Below are 20076 nucleotides of genomic sequence, written 5' to 3' on the forward strand. Positions count from 1 at the left end.
TGACTCATTCACTCAGTTGTTCTCTCACATTATATTATGACTAGTACATTATTCAACCAATACCAATAACTATTAACTAATAACTATTTTGCCAACTAAATTTGGAATAATTGTTCATTTCAGCTATTTTATCATTTTTCAGACATGTTCTCTATCCATTTTGTAACTGTGCAAACCTCTGTAGTGGTAAAAAGACCACCCATACTAATCCATTTACCCTAGTGGGCAGATAATTACAGAGCCAAAAGCGCCCTAACAGCATCCTAACAGCATCCTCCATCTGATTTCACCAGCCAATGGTCTATATGGTCTATCAGAGATACAGGACAGCAACATTTTTGAGTATTGGGTATTCTGATTACATACACAAATTAACCTCAGTGACATATCCAACACTCATTTACCATTACATTTCTGGTTAAAACATGGTTTTACCCCTATTATCTCACTAAATTGATCCCTAGGGGGTATTGTACGGAAAAAAGCACACACCTAGGGCATGAAATCTGATGTGGAACACCGTATCTTAACATCTTAGTCAAAATAATAGGCTAAATCATCATAATAGTTCTCAACTTTGGCTGAGGATAGTAGGTAAAATAGGTCACTAGATCATTTGCTCACCCAAAGTTGCTGTGAAACTTCACAATATACAATAAATATATATATATTTATGTCAGGGGCTAGTAAAATATAGTGTAAGGGGATGCATTGGCGTAAATAAATGGGCATTTTCGGTTTATAAAGACCTAAAGAGCCCTGAAGATACTGTATTAATTGTTAAAGCTCTGCATAATATAGATCCAGCTACCACTTATTGTACACTAAGGGTTGATTGTTTTAATGATAGACACAATATTTCTGACTTTTGACACCCTGATATATGACTTGGGTACTCTGTCACAACTGGGTCAATAAAAAATATACCAATTATGTACAGATTTTGGTGTCTCTGCATCTTTACACAAAAATATTATAGCGTTAGGAGTGATGAAGACGATCATTGTATGAATTCTATCAGGGGTTTTCTAGGGGGAAGTTTTGAAAAGAGTCAGCAAGTTGGCACATTAAACTTGAAAATACTACATTCAAGTTGTTTATGTTTGGGCAAGGGTCACAATTTCAGACAAAATTACTCCCCCATCACTGGGGAACCCAGTCATGTGGACACAGTCACTGTACGTTTTACATACATAAACTATGTTGTTCATGGTGTAAATCAAAATATTATACATTGAATCACTAATATGACTTAATATAATACCCCTTTTGACTAGACCCAATCACTCTTTGTATCACCAAATTCTTCTATTGTTGTCTATTCTACACACAAAGTATGAAGTGTAATGCTAAACCCCTCAAAAGAGACTGAGCCCTAAACCAAGCCAAGCTACCAGAGCTGTTTCATAAAACAGATACTGATGTTAAACTACATGTTAGTGCAATTCATTTCTATAACCTTGTATGTGTTTAACATCAGTATCTGTTTTATGAAACAGCTCTGGTAGCTTGGCTTGGTTTAGGGCTCAGTCTCTTTTGAGGGGTTTAGCATTACACTTCATACTTTGTGTGTAGAATAGACAACAATAGAAGAATTTGGTGATACAAAGAGTGATTGGGTCTAGTCAAAAGGGGTATTATATTAAGTCATATTAGTGATTCAATGTATAATATTTTGATTTACACCATGAACAACATAGTTTATGTATGTAAAACGTACAGTGACTGTGTCCACATGACTGGGTTCCCCAGTGATGGGGGAGTAATTTTGTCTGAAATTGTGACCCTTGCCCAAACATAAACAACTTGAATGTAGTATTTTCAAGTTTAATGTGCCAACTTGCTGACTCTTTTCAAAACTTCCCCCTAGAAAACCCCTGATAGAATTCATACAATGATCGTCTTCATCACTCCTAACGCTATAATATTTTTGTGTAAAGATGCAGAGACACCAAAATCTGTACATAATTGGTATATTTTTTATTGACCCAGTTGTGACAGAGTACCCAAGTCATATATCAGGGTGTCAAAAGTCAGAAATATTGTGTCTATCATTAAAACAATCAACCCTTAGTGTACAATAAGTGGTAGCTGGATCTATATTATGCAGAGCTTTAACAATTAATACAGTATCTTCAGGGCTCTTTAGGTCTTTATAAACCGAAAATGCCCATTTATTTACGCCAATGCATCCCCTTACACTATATTTTACTAGCCCCTGACATAAATATATATATATTTATTGTATATTGTGAAGTTTCACAGCAACTTTGGGTGAGCAAATGATCTAGTGACCTATTTTACCTACTATCCTCAGCCAAAGTTGAGAACTATTATGATGATTTAGCCTATTATTTTGACTAAGATGTTAAGATACGGTGTTCCACATCAGATTTCATGCCCTAGGTGTGTGCTTTTTTCCGTACAATACCCCCTAGGGATCAATTTAGTGAGATAATAGGGGTAAAACCATGTTTTAACCAGAAATGTAATGGTAAATGAGTGTTGGATATGTCACTGAGGTTAATTTGTGTATGTAATCAGAATACCCAATACTCAAAAATGTTGCTGTCCTGTATCTCTGATAGACCATATAGACCATTGGCTGGTGAAATCAGATGGAGGATGCTGTTAGGATGCTGTTAGGGCGCTTTTGGCTCTGTAATTATCTGCCCACTAGGGTAAATGGATTAGTATGGGTGGTCTTTTTACCACTACAGAGGTTTGCACAGTTACAAAATGGATAGAGAACATGTCTGAAAAATGATAAAATAGCTGAAATGAACAATTATTCCAAATTTAGTTGGCAAAATAGTTATTAGTTAATAGTTATTGGTATTGGTTGAATAATGTACTAGTCATAATATAATGTGAGAGAACAACTGAGTGAATGAGTCAAAAGTGCCTGGTGATTGATGGTGAAGTATTTACTATCTATCACTGACAACTAGTGATTTGTTCTGACTACACTATCTATACAGATCACTGTAGATCTAAAAACAATAGGCATTTAGCATTTAACAACAGAGTTTAGAAACTTTTTCAAGAATATAATCTTAGAAGTAAAAATAATTCCAGGATAATTGATCCAAGTAGATGTTTTTGTATACATCAATAACCCCCTGCATGTGTAGGAATTACACATTTTCTCCTACAAAACATCTTATCATTACAAATAAAATAAAAACTGTAAATAATTTGTAATATTGAGCAAAAGCTTGTATACTAGATACAACTATATAGATGTACCTAGACTAGATACTAGATAAAAACCGGCCCCTGTCAGGTTGTGGGCCTCATGATAGCACTTTTTTTTTGTGTTGTCTGCTGTGTAGTTATTTATTTATTTTTGTTGTAGTATTTTTGTTTGTGTTGTGTTTTGTCAAGGTGTTTTTGTTTTGTCAAGTTTTTGATTTTTGTTTTTGTGTCATGATATTTGTTGTCCAGTTTTTGTTGTGTCGTGCTTTGTCAAGTTTTTGTTTTGTCTGCTGTGTAGTTTATTTATTTTGTTTAGTATTTTTTTTTTTGTGTTGTGTTTTGTCAAGTTTTTGTTTTGTGTTTTTGTTTTGACAAGGTTTTTCATCAAGTTTTTGTTGTGTCTGATGTGTAGCTTTTTGATTTTTGTTTTAGTATTTTTGCTTTTGTGTCATGATATTTGTTTCGTTGTGTTTTGTCTTTTGTGTTTTTGTTTTGACAAGGTTTTTGTGGTGTTGTGCTTTGTCAAGTTTTTGTTTTGTCTGCTGTATAGTTTATTTATTTTGTTTTAGTATTTATTTTTTGTTTGTGTTTTGTCCAGTTTTTGATTTTGTTTCGTGTTTTTATCACATATGTTTGCTACATATTGTGTTTTGTCCAGTTTTTGATTTTGTTTTGTGTTTTTATCACATATGTTTGTTACATATTGTCTTGTCTGGTGTGTAGCCTTTTGATTTTGTTTCGTATTGTTGCTGTGTTATGTTTTTACTGTTTGCTTTGTGTCATTTTTGTTTTGTTTTCTGCTGTTGTATAATTTTTGTTTTGTTTTTGTGTCATGATGTTTGTATAATGTGTGTTTTGTGTTTTTGTTTTGAAAAAGTTTGTTTTGTCAAGTTTGTTTTGAAAAAGTTTGTTTTGTCAAGTTTGTTTTTGTCTGCTGTGTAGTTTATTTATTTTTGTTTTAGTATTTTTTTTGTTTGTGTTGTGTTTTGTCAAGTTTTTTGTTTTGTGTTTTTGTTTTGACAAGGTTTTTCATCAAGTTTTTGTTGTGTCTGATGTGTAGCTTTTTGATTTTTGTTTTAGTATTTTTGCTTTTGTGTCATGATATTTGTTTCGTTGTGTTTTGTCTTTTGTGTTTTTGTTTTGACAAGGTTTTTGTGGTGTTGTGCTTTGTCAAGTTTTTGTTTTGTCTACTGTATAGTTTATTTATTTTGTTTTAGTATTTTTTGTTTGTGTTGTGTTTTGTCAAGTTTTTTGTTTTGTGTTTTTGTTTTGACAAGGTTTTTCATCAAGTTTTTGTTTTGTCTGATGTGTAGCTTTTTGATTTTTGTTTTAGTATTTTTGCTTTTGTGTCATGATATTTGTTTCGTTGTGTTTTGTGTTTTTGTTTTGACAAGGTTTTTGTGGTGTTGTGCTTTGTCAAGTTTTTGTTTTGTCTACTGTATAGTTTATTTATTTTGTTTTAGTATTTTTATTTTTTTTGTGTTGTGTCAAGTTTTTGTTTTGTCTGCTGTGTAGTTTATTTATTTTGTTTGCATTTGTGTCATGATATTTGTTTAATGTATGTTTTGTGTTTTTGTTTTGACATGGTTTTTGTTTTATCAAGTTTTTGTTGTGTCTGATGTGTAGCTTTTTGATTTTTGTTTTAGTATTTTTGCTTTTGTGTCATGATATTTGTTTAATGGGTGTTTTGTTTTGTTGTGTTTTGTCCAGTTTTTGTGGTGTTGTGCTTTGTCAAGTTTTTGTTTTGTCTGCTGTGTAGTTTATTTATTTTGTTTTAGTATTTTTTGTTTGTTGTGTCACGTATTGTCTTGTTTTTCTGCTGTTGTATGATTGTTGTTTGTTTTTGTATCATTTTTGTGTATGTGATGCTGTAAATAGTATTGTTATATAGTTTACAATTTACAATTTAGGTATTTTACCATATAAATCCCCGTAAATCACATTTTTCAAAAGATTATCAACATGAATCATACGCTAACTAGTAACCTACCATCAATCCATCAGTGGAATATCTGTATGATGAACCAATACGTATGCACTATAGAGTTCTGTGTCTACATAAGGTGTACTAACAGTCCTAACAATAGGGGCATAATGCTATCTATGGTGCTGAAATCGTTTGCATGACTGGTTGATCAACATCTATAGAAATTCCCCACTAGGTGGATATCATTAACTTTCACTATAATTGAAAACATATGGTCTCATGGCTAGACTCCAAGCATCCTAAACCACTAGACCATATGGGATTATGATGTACTACCTGTAATGTTTGGTTAATAACCTGATCATACAATGTCTGAAGACAATAATTACTGCTCAAACCACTGTCCCCTATGAGCATAACATAACCATATTGTAATATAATTAGAGAGGACAGATATGTTACATGTAAGAGCCTCATCATGTCTGAAGGATACCAAATAATAGCAGAGAATATTGGATCCATGTAATACTGTAAAAACTGCCAGTTACTGCGTACAAATAATCGTAAACACCTATGGCTCTCATACTATTCTGTATGTTGTGTAATTGTTCACAGATAGGCTACACAGGCTAGATTTACACCGGTCAATATTCAAGCTAAGTATAACCCCTTCATGTGTGTATTGAGCCTATGGGGTAGATCTGAATTACACCTACATTACTTAAATTCACAGCCTATGGGGCAAACCTGATATTACACCCTTTGTGGTTCCTCACATGCACAAGGCAGCCAGATAGGCATACAGTCATCCAAGCATACAGTTAGATAGCATCTCAAGAGTTAAATATCTAATGGGTTCCATTTGGTCCCCACCTGTCCATAATATACCTATGTTACAGATATATAGAAAAATCAGTTAGACATTAAACCACCCCATAGAAAGCCATATAGACAGCCAGACTATACTATATACTATACAGTCAGGTCCCTATACAGTGGGGCATTTGGCTACCATAACACCAATAACATTGAGCATTGAAAGCCTGAATTAGTCTAAATAGTCTAAAGAATAACCAATACAACTAAATAGTTTTTAGTAATTTTGAAGACTTGCTACATTTACTAGCAAAGCATGACTCGTGACCCCCATACTGGCTTTCCCTACATGCCTGATCATTACCCCTATAATCATAAAGCCTTCATCAAGAGTCCGTTTGGTTGCATGTTCATCATGATTTTAGCTGTCTGTGGACCAAAAATGAAGTGAACTGAGATCCACTCCCCTAGAGGGCTTGAAACCCCAATGCATTGGGGTGTAGTGGTGTTAACCGGTATTACACCGATGAGATGCTCAAATCCATAGTCTATGGGCCAAAACTGGTATTACACCCCCTTGTAGGGCCCCTGGATGGGGGTGTCCTCTGAACCACTGAGACGAAAAATAAATAGATGAATTGCACTAGGAGGCTGAAACCCCCTACAGGTCTGTAGTGGCTGTATGAGGAATTACACCTACATTATTAGATCCATAGTCTATGGTCAAAAATGGAATTACACCATAAAATGGACCAATCTGTTAGACAAAAAAGAAAAGCTAGACAGCAGACCAACCTGATGTTTAAACCTGCAGTACCAGCTATACGCCACATATACACTAGACTATACCTACACATAGTAGACCAACCCCCATACACACCCCACCCACACAGTAGACCACCCCCTCTAACTAACCATTGTGCAAACCTTTTCGAACATATTTGCGGCATCTACAACACCCCAGCTAGTTCAAGCTTTCTTCACTACGAGTTCACACGTACATAGGCAGTACAATTGAGAAACCACATTTACACTAAAAGTTATTTTCTTTATTTGTTTAAGTTTTTAACTTTTAACTTGTTTTGTAACTTTTTTTTTCTTGTTTTATGTTTTGTAAGTGTTTTTCTTTTTTTCAAAGTTTTTTTTTTAAGTTTTTTATTTTCTATTTTCTATTTTTTCATTTTTTCATTATAAGTTTTGCTTAAATGAATTTTCTTTTTTAAATTTGCATAATTTATTCATACTTTTATTTTTCCATACCTATACTCAATAGTGTACCCCTACTGTACACCCAATACTCCAACGTATATATGCACCTGGAAATTGCAATGTTAGGGCTAAACCAACACACAAGCTGTGTGTTTTCCTGTCAGCTGTCAGCTGCTGTCATCTGTCACCTGTCACCTGTCACCTATCACCTGGTACCTGTCACCTGTCAACTGTCACTTTCAAAGAGAAGGGGACCCCCACCCCCCTCTAATGAGGGGGGAGGGGGTTTACAACTGCACCTGGCACATAAAAAAGATAAGGGATCCCCCACCCCCGGTTTTAACTACATCTAATTAACACATTAACACAACATCAATGTTTTGAGGGGGGGGGGGGTTTACAACTGTCACCTGGCACTTCAAAGAGAATGGCCCCCACCCCCCGGTTACAACTGCCACCTGGCACTTCTAAAAGATAAGGGATCCCCCACCCCCACTCCCCCAGAGGTTCATCTAAACTTTCTATTGTTCTATTCACACCTGGAGCCGGCATGTCTGTCTGTCTGAGGGACACCCCCCTTCCTGAAAACACGCAGGCAGGGGACAGAGAGAGAGAGAGGGAGGGGGAGATGGAGCAGACTTAAACATTTAATGATATAAAACACTTAAGCTCTTAATCCAGAGCGATTTATAATAAGCAATAACAAAAGCATGGCAATACATCACATACATAAATAAAACGATTATAATAATAATAATAATAATAATAATAATAATTATAATATAATATGATTTTTATGATATATACAATATGATTATGGAATTTAGGGAATGCGTGGAATGTATGGAATGTATGGAATGTATGGAATGTATGAATAAATTAACATAAATTAACATAAATTACTCACTGGCGCCCCCAGTGGCCACAGGGGTTCATGATCACCAGTATATAGTAACTACTCCTGTGATCATGCTGAAAGTTGAATAAACAATAAAATACAAACAATAAACAACAATAAATAAAGAGTTTCATACCTCTTGAACTCTAACTTTGTTAATTTACACTTTCAGAATTAGATTTACATGTATTGTATTCTTATTACAGTTTACATAACACTACACTAACATCTGTCTCTGTGCAGGTTGTTCTTTGGGCAAATCAATTCAGACATTATGAACCACCCACTCCTCTGCAGTGGTGGAAAGTAAGTATAGTAAGTACTTAAGTACTGTACTTTACAATGTACATTTTTTAGGTATTTGTACTAGGGATGTCCCGATCCGATTCCGATCATTTGATTTTGAGACATACCGATACCGATCTTTCCCGATCCGATCTTTATAACACTTAGGCTATCTGGCTATGCCATATCACAATAGCAAATATCCTAATGTATGTCACTCTATAGTGTAGTCTGTTGTGTTGCCTTTCAATTATTGAAAGGCAACAAGTGACTTTTATTAGAATTACTGTCATTGTGGGGTTTTTTTTCTTTCTATGAAAGCATGGAATCCGATATACAAGCTCACAATGCGTCGCAGGCTATTTTCAAAGGATTTTTATACATTTTGAACACTTGAAATGGGACAGTAGTGCTTTCTACTTTTGGTAACTTAAGTACATTTTGATGCCAATACTTTTGTACTTTCACTCAAGTACATTTGGAATTCTGGTCTTTTATTTGTAACGTATTTCTACATTGCAGTATTGATACTTTTACTTGTAAGTAAAACATTTGAGTACTTTTTCCACCACCGTTCCTCTGGTCCTCCTCTCCTCTGTGGCCGGTGGTGGGGGTTTAGGATCCAGGTAGTGTAGGACCTTCTCCCTGGCCCTCCCCAGGTTCAAGGGAGGGGTGCTGAGGCACTGCAGTGCCTGGCGCCTCTTGCTTCTCTCCGCCAGCTGATCCTCCTGAAGGATTTTGGCCACAATCTCCACCCTCTTTGACTTCTGCCTCTCCTCGAATTCTCTGAGAAAGAAAAACATAAATAAATGGAACAACATCACATTATAGTGAATCGGGGTCATGTTTTGCTCAGCGCACGACGAGAGAAAACACCCACACGCATGCTGCATGGAGTGGGTGTCGAAAAGAAACGTGGGAGAGCAGAGCAGAGGAGAGTAGAGGAGCACACACTCTTTCTTTCGCTGGAACTCCTGCAGTTTCTTCTGCTGGACTATATGCCTGATACCGTTGAAGCCTTGAGCCTGCAGAGATGCTTTCAGTTGTCTCTCGTCCTGCTCTTTCCTCTGGGCATGAGCCTTGGCTCTGCGCTGCTGAGACCGCAAGCTCTCCTGGAGAAATCACACCATTTGAAATCTTGACTTTGTTCAGGTACACAAAACAATCACAGCAAACTGACAGAAAATCACAGCAAGTTCCACTGAACTGATGTGTCCAAAAGTTCATCATCTCCCACTAAAGCTGCAATTCATAACCCATTTTAATGGAGGTGTTATCCAATCTATCGGGTAGAGTAGTAAGTTAATACAATATAGCAAATCTGCGGTTGTTGCAGGTGGTCTCCCTATTCTTCCAATGAGAAAGGCAGACTGTACTTTTAGGTAGGACACTGACTGGTTGACGTTTGTGTTTGCTATTTTGCACCGTGTAGGCTGGCTTACTTGTGTGGCTGCTATATTCTCCTTCAACGTCGTCACCGCCTGCATTCGCTGTTGCATTAGCTCTCCCCTCTGACCCTCCTTTTCAGCCTGTCGCTGATGCAACCTGAATGTTACAGGAATTAAATATAGCACATACAGTACAGTGAGTACACACACAGCCAAGAATACATGTCATGTCAAAACATATACATCCAAGAACAAGATATGCTTACTGTAAAAAAGCATGCATTGGGCTGACAGTACTTATGCCTATATACACCATGTTGACTGTAGCGAGTAATACTCCTCCGTTAATTTAACTCTGAGAATGTGCAAATGGAACCAAGTGGACCCTTATTTGGTAATATAAAATTCTGGTAATTGGCTTCTGGCTAGTCTGCATGGTTACCTTTTAATGGTCTGTCTCAGGTACTTGTCGACTCTCTTCCGACTGGCCTGGGCCTGTTCAATGTTCTTCTGACATTGAGCTTCCTCTTTCTTCTGCATGGCTGCCTGTTTCCTGTCAACACACACGCACAGCTAATCTCAGGATTTTAAAAAGTCATCACCAGTGATAAGCTCCTAAAAAGAGGAGAAACTAAAAAGAAAAGCATCTGTGTTTTACAGGAACAAGTAAGTTATGCCTATTTAATGCTGTGCATCGTTAGCCTACAACTTGCAATAAGGGAGTATCCCACATATGCTTTAAGACCTATCTCAAGGCAAACCACTGCCAGAACTGTGATCATCTTTAACCTGATATGTTGTGTAATGGGTTATTATTATTTTTGTTTTTAAGTATGTAGACTTGGGAACCAAGCCTTGGGAAGTTGTGAACAAAAACAACACGATGCGATTTGAGCTTGTAGATCAGCTATTTTTTGCAACTTTTGTGCGACACTGTAGTATGACAAAGTATGGCAAAGATATAAGATAATACTTTAGTATAGTTATCTATATAGTATAGTTTCGTCCCCCCCCCTCTTACGCCTTGAGATGCTGCATCTTCCTCTTCAGGTTGTGCACGGTGGTGTTCTCCTGCTGCAGCCGGGCCACCGCCCGCTGGGCTTTCTGGGTCTCGTAGGCTCTCTCCTCCTCCTGCACCTCCTGTCGCAGTGAGGAGAACCTGCCGAGCTCCACCTCCACCTCGCACAGGTGCAGCCTGATAGGGGAGGAAGGGGGGGAGGGGGATTTAATGAGGCAGATGGTGTATTTAAGACAGATTTATGCAAATCTTTCAATGTGCTATATGCACGCACACACGCCATTTTTAGTCCCCTTCCTTACTTCCTTCACAGGTGTTACCGCTGATACTAATGAAGGCTCTGTTCCATTCTGGTCAAACAGAGTCTGGGTGCTGCTAGTGTGCATGTTGGCTCACTGGAAACACTCTGCTACACCAGTGGGTCTCAAAGTGTCCTTGAGTGGGTTCCAAATGGTCCTGTACGGTTGTATAACTCTGAGAGTGTACAAAATACTACAAAAGGAACTAAATGGATCAGTTTGGTTCCATTTGTACACTCCCAGAGTTATATTATATTACATATATTATGGGGGTCCATGAAATTAAAACGTTTGAGAACCACTGCACACTAAATGGAACAGAGCCTTAATTAGTAATAACGGTAACACCTTTAACCCCATTAACTCTGGATTTGGTTGCGTGTCTGGTGAAACTCACTCCTGTTCCTTCAGAGCGGTGCTGACGTGGGCCTCCTCTCTCTGCAGCTCTTCACACAGACGCCTGTGTTGGGCTCGTAGACGGAACGCCGCCGCGCTGCAAACAGTGCAGGCAGATGGTTGGCTGGCGTAGTTTCATAAGCAGTTTGACAGCGTTTGCACGACTGAACAACTATGGCTTAGGTTTACCAAGTCTAAGCATTAGCCGCAAATAGCCGATCTACAAGCTCACAACACGTCCCATTGGCAGTGGTTCCCAGGGGTCCTTGAGGGAGTTCCAGGGGGTCCCCAGCTAAATGATAGTTTGGAACCAAATGGACCCTTATGGGTCTGTAACTCTGAGAATGTACAAACGGAACCAAATGGACCCGTTAGGGTCGATTTGTACACTCTCAGAGTCAAATTAACATTGATTTTACAATATAAATTGGAGTCTCGGAGATGTAATGAAATGCCATTAAATGGGGGTCTGTAGACTAATATGAATGTCAAACTGGGGGTTCTTGAAATTATACGGGTTGAGAATCATTGCTAGAGCCTAGAGCCATAAAAATCTTCTCTTATGGGGGTCCCTGGCATATCTTTTCAAATGGGGGTCCGTGGTCTAATTAGTGTAAATCCGGGGGGTCCTTGACATGAAAAAGTTTGGGAACCACTGCCATTGGCACATGTTGTGAACTTGTAGATCGGCTATTTTCGTTTCGGGCTTAACCTGCTATCTGCATCTCTCTGACGCTCCATCTCTTCCTCTACTTTGTCCCTCTGTTTCGTCAAGTCAGCAATGTTCTGATGGCAGATTCTGAGCTCTTCTCTGGAAGAGAAAACACACAAAGCCAAAGGCACAAGGCTCAGTGTTGAGCCAGCACAACATCGCAGTTTGAAATCCCTTCCGAGGGAACACTTTCAAGGCCACCGGTGCCGGGGCGAGTTCAGGGCATCTGGCTAATGAATTCCTTCAATGGTTATCAAACGACATAAAAGGGGTGATTCTGTTGGGCCGACACACACAGACACACAGACACACGCACGCACGCACGCACGCACACATGCCTACACAAACACAAACACACACACACAGTAACAGCTTTAAATAGCCCAGTGTTTTGGGGGAAGGGGGGGGGGGGATCTAATGAAGTGCAACTCAACGATCTGTGCCCAGGATGAAGGCCTTCCCTGAAAAGGGAAAACAAAAGTCCTGGCACTTTACGATGCAGGGAAAACACTGTTTATTGGTAAGACACTTTAGGAGTGATGTTTTTTTTTGTGGCTTTCGCCTTTATTTTATATATTTTATGGAGGGACAGACAGTAGGCTGACAGGAAATGGGGAGAGAGATGGGGGGAAGACATGCAGTAAAGGCCGCCGGGATCGGGAGTCGAACCCGCGGCACACTGCCAGACTGGATTACCAGCCAAGGTGCCTGGACCACTGAGCCATGGCCCAGGCCAGGAGTGATGTTTTGATGGTCAGAACACAGAAATGACTACACATCTCTGTGCGAAATGACAGACATTTCATCCATGCTATGGTCTGCATCATGGTCCATTGGGTGCTTAATGGCTTGCGGTGCAGACAAATTAAAACAAAAAAAAAAGAGGGAAGAAACGTGGGCAGACAGAACATTATAGGAAATGTTCTCCCCTCGGCTGAAGTAATTTTCTATAAATTGCTGAATCAATTGGCACAGAGAAATTATCTGGGCCTTGTCAAGGAGGTTCATTAACATTTAAAAACTACTTTGAACATCAAGTATAGGTCTCGTCTGCTTTGTCACACCAGCCTGGTTGCCAGAGAAAATGTTGGAACGCACTGTACGTCTCTGAAAATTACAACATGTTGAATGTTTTAACCTCCTAAATAAAACCTTGAATGTTTTAACCTCCTAAATAAAACCTTGCATTGCTTTGTTTTAGAAAATATATATAAGGTTTTCTCAATTTCTTGAAAAGTTTATATTTTTCATTTCCTGAAAATTGAAAATTTTGGAGTTAGGAGGTTTCTTCCTGACAGCAGAGATATCATCTTTCCAGATACAAACCAAGTTGAATCCATTAGATTTACAAGTCAAGTAAGTGATTCCAACCCTATCTGTATGCAAGTTGAACAGTGCTGAATTGGCAAGCACCTGTCTTGAAACGTTGAGATTCAGCCTATCTGTATTACATTTTCTTTAGCAAAAATTGCCAATCTAGAAGCGAACAATGTGTCGCAATGCGGCACATTGTTAGCTTGTATGTATACCTTGTACTATAATGTAGATATTTTATTTTCCGCAAATGTTTGCCCAGAATCAAAGACTAAAAATATCCACATAGAACGTAAAAATAGCACATCTAGAAGCTTACAACACATCGTGTTGCGACACGTTCGGCAATATTTGGCTAAGAGATTTGGTGTAGAAGGAAAAAAAGTGGTCCAAAGCCAGTTGCAACTCAGGTCCATTTCGCAAAGACTCATGTTTTTTTTTAACCCATTAAAACCAGGAAAGCATCTATCATTTCACATACAATAGCAGATACAAGCTAGCAGCGTTTCACTTTGTGCCACGCTGTGAGCTTGTACATCTTCTATTTTAAGTAATGAATGAAGGCCTTTGTAGACTCAAGTCTTAATAATGGGTTAACTCCAGAGGTCTGCAGGTTGTCATGTCCAGACCAGACCTGACTTTCAGCACGTCATGCTCCTTCTGCCGGTGAAAGGTGTCCAGCTGGTCCAGGTTTCGCCTCAGCTTGAACATCCGTGCTGTCGCTGCGTAACTCCTCTCTCCACCATCGCTGTCCGCCACCGCAAGGTCACCGTCACTGTCATCCCTTCGGGGCAGATGCAAAAACGACATTTGGAAAAGGTTGCATGGTTAATGTGAGAACAGAGTCACACTGTTCATACTGCGCATACAATTATGTGATTGCAGGTCCCGGAGGTGTCAGTCACTCTGCACAACGGAACTTGGATTGTTGAAATGGGACATAACATAACATACTGGCAAATGATTTGGCATGAAATAGAGCTTGTACTATTATATTCTTTATCCAAATATTTTATCCCATGATTTTGCAACCCATTTTTTCACACCCACCCCATTAATGATAGTGACTATCAAATTGCACATTATGTTCATAATGATTCCCAGGTAAATACTGTACATACAGATCTTCAAGCCATTCTAAATCAGCAGGAATGGCTGCATCTTCGTCCTCGAAGGTCTCATCATCCATGCCTTCATCTGAAATATAAAAAAATCACACCCGTGTGAAGTGAGGGGCGCTCTTATCATCTTACGTCATCATACGTCATCTCATTCCGGCCAAATCAGAATTTGCGTCCTCACCTTCGTCATCAATGTTTGTGTTACGCAATGTTTGTGTTTATACTGTACATTCATTGTCAATGGCATTAAATGTTTGTGTTGGGAAGAAAATTGGGTTACATATACCAAAAGCTGTTGCCTCTGAGTTCACACAAGATGTTGTGCACTTCACCCGAGCTGTGTTTTGTTCTAATCCACAGCATAAATGTGCAGCCTTTGTATTGAGTTTGTGCTTGAAATGTACTGTAATTCTGCAAACTGTTAATACATTCTTCAATCAATCAATCAATCAATTTGTTAGTAAACAATATACTGTATATCACACACACACACACACACACACACACACACACACACACACACACACACACACACACGTTTGTAGTGCATGGAGTATTCCTAATTGAACACATGGGTTGATTATTCTATTTATTCACCTCCAGTTTCCTCCTCCTCCTCATCATCATCAGTCCAGGTACAGGTGTTTCCTGGTGGGGTTTCAGCATGGGTTTCAGATACTTCTGAAGGGCTTTCCATGTCTGCCTGCATGCCTCCCTTTCACCTGCGTTCATGCTAAAAGTTCATTTCAAATTAATGTACACGACGCGGCGTTGTACTGACTAGAGAATGCTTAAAATCTCCAACGTGTTGCATAGCGACGCGTGGTTTTGTAATCTTTTCAACCAGCGACACCGTGTTGTGCGACGTATATTGGCCTATAAATTATGCTTTAAAGTTAGCTATCTGTTTTAACTTCACAACAAAACTACTTACCGTTTTCTTTTGTTTCGACGTTCTTGACAAAACACCGGAATGTAAACTTTATCGCTGCAGCAGCAGTCAGTCCGCCATGCCCATGAGTAGCCTAGACTGTTTTATGTTGCCATGGACACGGTACACCGAGGGAAAGAGGGGGCGGGGCGACTCTCTTCAGGTTAAAACCAGAATGTATGGTTTAATGGAGGAATGGCTTCATGCAACAATTAACGGTCTTTATGACATTATAAAAAAGAGTAAAGAAATAATGAGCTATATTAGTTTTAATTTATATATTTAACTGATAAAAGAACATTATCATCATCTTAAAATAAATACATGAATAAAAAAACAAATATGTAATTAATAGCCTACTGAATAATGAAACAGTATGACTTCAAGACTGCATTCTATTTTATTCAATTGTATATTGCTATAATTTATGTTCTCTCCCCACGTGGCTCATAATTGACACAAATTAGTATTAAAAATAAACCATTGCATTCATTAGCTTCAAGCAGAAACAGTATTGTTTTGAGTGACTGCATCCAATTGTGACACCACCAAATAGGCCTGCCAGGTCACCATAGATACTACTTGAATTTCAAGCCTATTTGTGAATGATTTGTTTTGGGGGGAAAAGTAAGATTGTTAGAATATCTGTAAGTAAAACAAATGACCCCTTGACCTTTCCCACCACGGTTGTCACCTATGGAATTACCTTCATTTATCACTGTATTTCACGCACTGATATCAATCAAGCCAAGCTCAGCATCATTTTTCCTCAAGCTGCTGCAAAAGAGATAAAATCTGTGTGAAATTATGCAAAGTCAGTTATATGGAATCTCAAGATATGACAGTATCCATTTCACTAAATAAAATAGGACATTCTGTCCTAATTACATGGTCAAATCCTCCTAATGTAACCGTTCATATGCATTTATTCAGTCGCAGAGTTAAACTTTTACTGAATGCTTTACGAAGGCATTGTGTTAGACTGTATATCTATTAAGGTTATAATGTGGAGCACGAAGACTATGACCTAATTAAAGGTGAGTGTATAGTATACCTCTGTCTGTCTCTCTCTGTGTCTCTTGCTCTCTGTGTGTGTGTGTGTGTGTGTGTGTGTGTGTGTGTGTGTGCATGCGTGCGTGCGTGCGTGCGTGCGTGCGTGCGTGCGTGCGTGCGTGCGTGCGTGCGTGCGTGCGGGTGTGCATGTGTAATTATAGGAGATATTTAAAACAAAGTTAATTCATGTAGGCTACTTGGTGAGCCATTGAACTGAACGAGAGCAAGAGAGAGATAGAGAGAGAGAGAGAGAGAGAGAGAGAGAGAGAGATGGCCATCTGTTTCCTATTTTTCCAGGTGCTGTGCTGTCAGCAGCATCTTTTCTCCTTATCTTGGACATTCTCTGAGTTATCAATAATGAAGTTGCCATTCCACACCTCAGAGAAATCCACTGGCAGTTCACTGAGAGAGAGAATCTGCCATCCAGCAGAGTGTTTGTGTTGTATCTTAATATCAGAGGAGTTCAAGACAAGTTCTAATGGAAGAAGGTCCTTGGGGGAGGCAGAGACAGTTGGTTTTTAATTCTGAGTCAAATCCTTTTCCTTCCCCAGGGTGAGGCAGAGAAACCAGGGCAGGTGCAGCACTCTGACGATATACTGCCAAGTCCCCACACAACATAAATGAGAAATTATTTTTAATGGGGGGATTTATATACAGAACTGAGGAAAGATGGCTCTTAACACTTTACAAGATTATAAAACCACACATATCTCACCCCAAGATAATATAAATGTTGTATGGTGTGTGTATAATCATTCCATTATTGACACCAGAGGTGTAGATTTAAATACCGGTACCTTCTAAATCAGTATAATTCTCACACTTTGAAGATCTTTTTTAAATTGCAAAAATATAAAATGACACAGATGCTTTGAAATAAAATAGAAGAGCAACTCTTCTTCTGGTGATTGATGTCAATGAACAGACTGGCCCAGTCAACAAACCACACAGAGAGAGGGATAAACCCCTCGTTAAAAGATTCATCCATATTCAGTTCAGTGGTGCAAAGTCCATATCGACACGGGCCTAGAGATGTGGGGAAAAAGTATACATGGTCTACACCATATTCACTACAAGTGGCTAGAGAACAGGCCTGAAAGTTTGACCTGTACAGTGAAGGGGAATGGTGTACACTGTACAGTATGCATTTTCCTGGATCGTATAAGGCCCAAATCACACCAATGCAACTCCTTGCAACAAAACTGTTTTAAGGACATGCCACACCAATGCAATTGAAACTGCCATTGGGGATAATGGTTGCATGCAACTATACTCACAACCGTTGCAAGGAGTTGCTTGCATGCGGCGGCTGTGGCTCAGGAGGTAGAGCAGGTCGTCCAATGATCCATGGGTCGGCGGTTCGAATCCCGGCTCCTCCTGTCTACATGTCGAAGTGTCCTTGGGCAAGACACTGAACCCCAAATTGCTCCCGATGTGCTGGTTGGTACCTTGCATGGCTTCCGCTGCAATCGGTGTATGAATGTGTGTGTGAATGGGTGAATGTAATGCACAATCTATGTAAAGCGCCTTGGATAAAGGCGCTGTATAAATGCACCATTTACCATTTACCATGCATGGCAAATCATTGGTGTGGTTTGGGCCTTTGGGCCAAAGAAGAATCGAATCAAAGATATTCTGAGTGATCGTCTTTATGGTGAAACATTTCTGTGTTGATGGGAGTGGTTAATGCTGTCAATGCTTCCACCCACAGGGCACAATGGGTCACGGAATGGTTTAGAGTAGTATGGAAATAATGTGCGAAATATCTCTCTCTAGGTCGTCCTCAGACGAGCCCTCCTTCGTTGCTTCCAGTCATCCTGGTTCACCATACATCTGGCCAGTTCGTTGGTGCTTTGTATTGTGCTCCTGCGTTGTTCTTCAGTACATCCACATGTTAATGTGGGACCAGTGTTGTTTTCGTCGACTAATACTATGACAAAAAATGTTCGTCGACTACCTTTTTTCACTGACAAAAACTACATAATACTAAGCCATGATGACTAAAACTATGACTAAATATATTGACAATTTCGTCGACAAATAGAAACTAGACTAAAATGCTAGGAAGCGGAGTAGTGGACAAGAGATCCAGTATAAGTCATTTTACACTTGGTGGCATGCTGAGAATAGCCGAACTACAAGCTCACAACGCATCGCAGCGCGACGCGTTGTGAGCTTGTATAGATCAGCTATTTTCAGCAAGTGTAAAACAGTCATATGGCATCAACGCCCACCAAACTATGACTAAAACTAAAATCAAAATTTGCTGCCAAAAACAATACTGTGTGGGACGTCCTCGTGACCGGTGCCCGTGTGTTGGTTCCCATCACAGCACTAGTTTGCTGGCTGGCAGCTCTTGGTGTCTTTGGCAGTGTCCTGCTAGTCTCAGTCTCCTGCACGGCTGCTCTTTTCTGGCTCACCCTTGGCATTCCATCGTACAGATTCTTGTTGGTAACATGTGTACTCTTGCTTATGTTAAAAACCCATTTTGGGCGGGAACCCCTTTTGGTGTTAGCATTATGTTATGCTTTAGCTATTGAAAAATAGCAGATCTACAAGCTCGTAGCGCGCCACTCGGTGGCGCGCTACGAGCTTGTAGGTCTGCTATTTTTGAAAAATCGAAGAACGACTGACATAGAAACACAGCTTTTTCAGAAAACTGTCAGGATGTAGAAGACATTTTTAGAATCTGATCTCAGGTCAAAATGGGTTAAGTACTGCATGCAGCCTTCTGGTGTATAGCACCCATCTAGAGACTTCTGCAGGGTTGGCTTCAGGGTCCAGCATTCACAGCCATTATAGGAGAACAGACTCTATACCGTTGCGTAGAAGAAGCTAAGTTTGGTTTGATGGGGGAGGTTGGAGTTCCATACACTGGCCATGCCGTTTAGGGCCCTCCATGCAAGTGCCTTCCTCACATTAAGATCTTTAAGAAATGACCTTCACAGTCACCAGATCAACCAAACTGAACACCGAATGAGGGAATATGTTTTCTTTCGTTTGTTTTATTTATCTATCTATCTATCTATCTATCTATCTATCTATCTATCTATCTATCTATCTATCTATCTATCTATCTATCTATCTATCTATCTATCTATCTATCTATCTATCTATCTCTATCTATCTCTATCTATCTATCTATCTATCTATCAATTTATTTATACACATACATACATACATACATACATACATACATACATACATACATACATACATACATACATACATACATACATACATACATACATACATACATACATACATACATACATACATACATACATACATACATACATACATACATACATACATACATACATCTAACTTGGACTCAGGGGGGTGGACGCCTCTGCCTTGCATAGTCCCCAGTGAATAGGCAGGTTGCCCTTCACTGGTAACCTTACTTTGGATTTTAAATATATGAAGGTATTGTAGGCTGGGATTTTACAAAAAAGCCCCCCTTTTAAATACATACATACATACATACAGACATACAGACATACATACA

At 39.0% G+C, this 20076-nt stretch overlaps 1 protein-coding gene across 1 annotated transcript in view; it reads right to left on the reverse strand.

Moving 5' to 3' along the window:
• Window positions 1-15607, reverse strand: part of cfap74 (cilia and flagella associated protein 74) — a 77226-nt gene extending 61619 nt beyond the window's left edge. Inside the window, exons 1-11 of the mRNA XM_079524302.1 lie at window positions 15516-15607; window positions 15179-15303; window positions 14582-14657; window positions 14095-14244; window positions 12147-12245; window positions 11436-11531; window positions 10743-10916; window positions 10164-10274; window positions 9776-9878; window positions 9288-9445; window positions 8894-9119 (exon numbers count right to left, since the gene is read on the reverse strand). Coding sequence (XP_079380428.1) covers window positions 8894-9119; window positions 9288-9445; window positions 9776-9878; window positions 10164-10274; window positions 10743-10916; window positions 11436-11531; window positions 12147-12245; window positions 14095-14244; window positions 14582-14657; window positions 15179-15278 — 1293 coding nt within the window. The 5' untranslated portion in view covers window positions 15279-15303; window positions 15516-15607. The remainder of the gene's footprint in view (window positions 1-8893; window positions 9120-9287; window positions 9446-9775; window positions 9879-10163; window positions 10275-10742; window positions 10917-11435; window positions 11532-12146; window positions 12246-14094; window positions 14245-14581; window positions 14658-15178; window positions 15304-15515) is intronic.
• Window positions 15608-20076: the final 4469 nt, after the last annotated feature.

Source organism: Electrona antarctica, assembly GCF_951216825.1.
Source record: "Electrona antarctica genome assembly, chromosome: 2".
In the NCBI taxonomy this organism is placed as follows: Eukaryota; Metazoa; Chordata; class Actinopteri; order Myctophiformes; family Myctophidae; genus Electrona; species Electrona antarctica.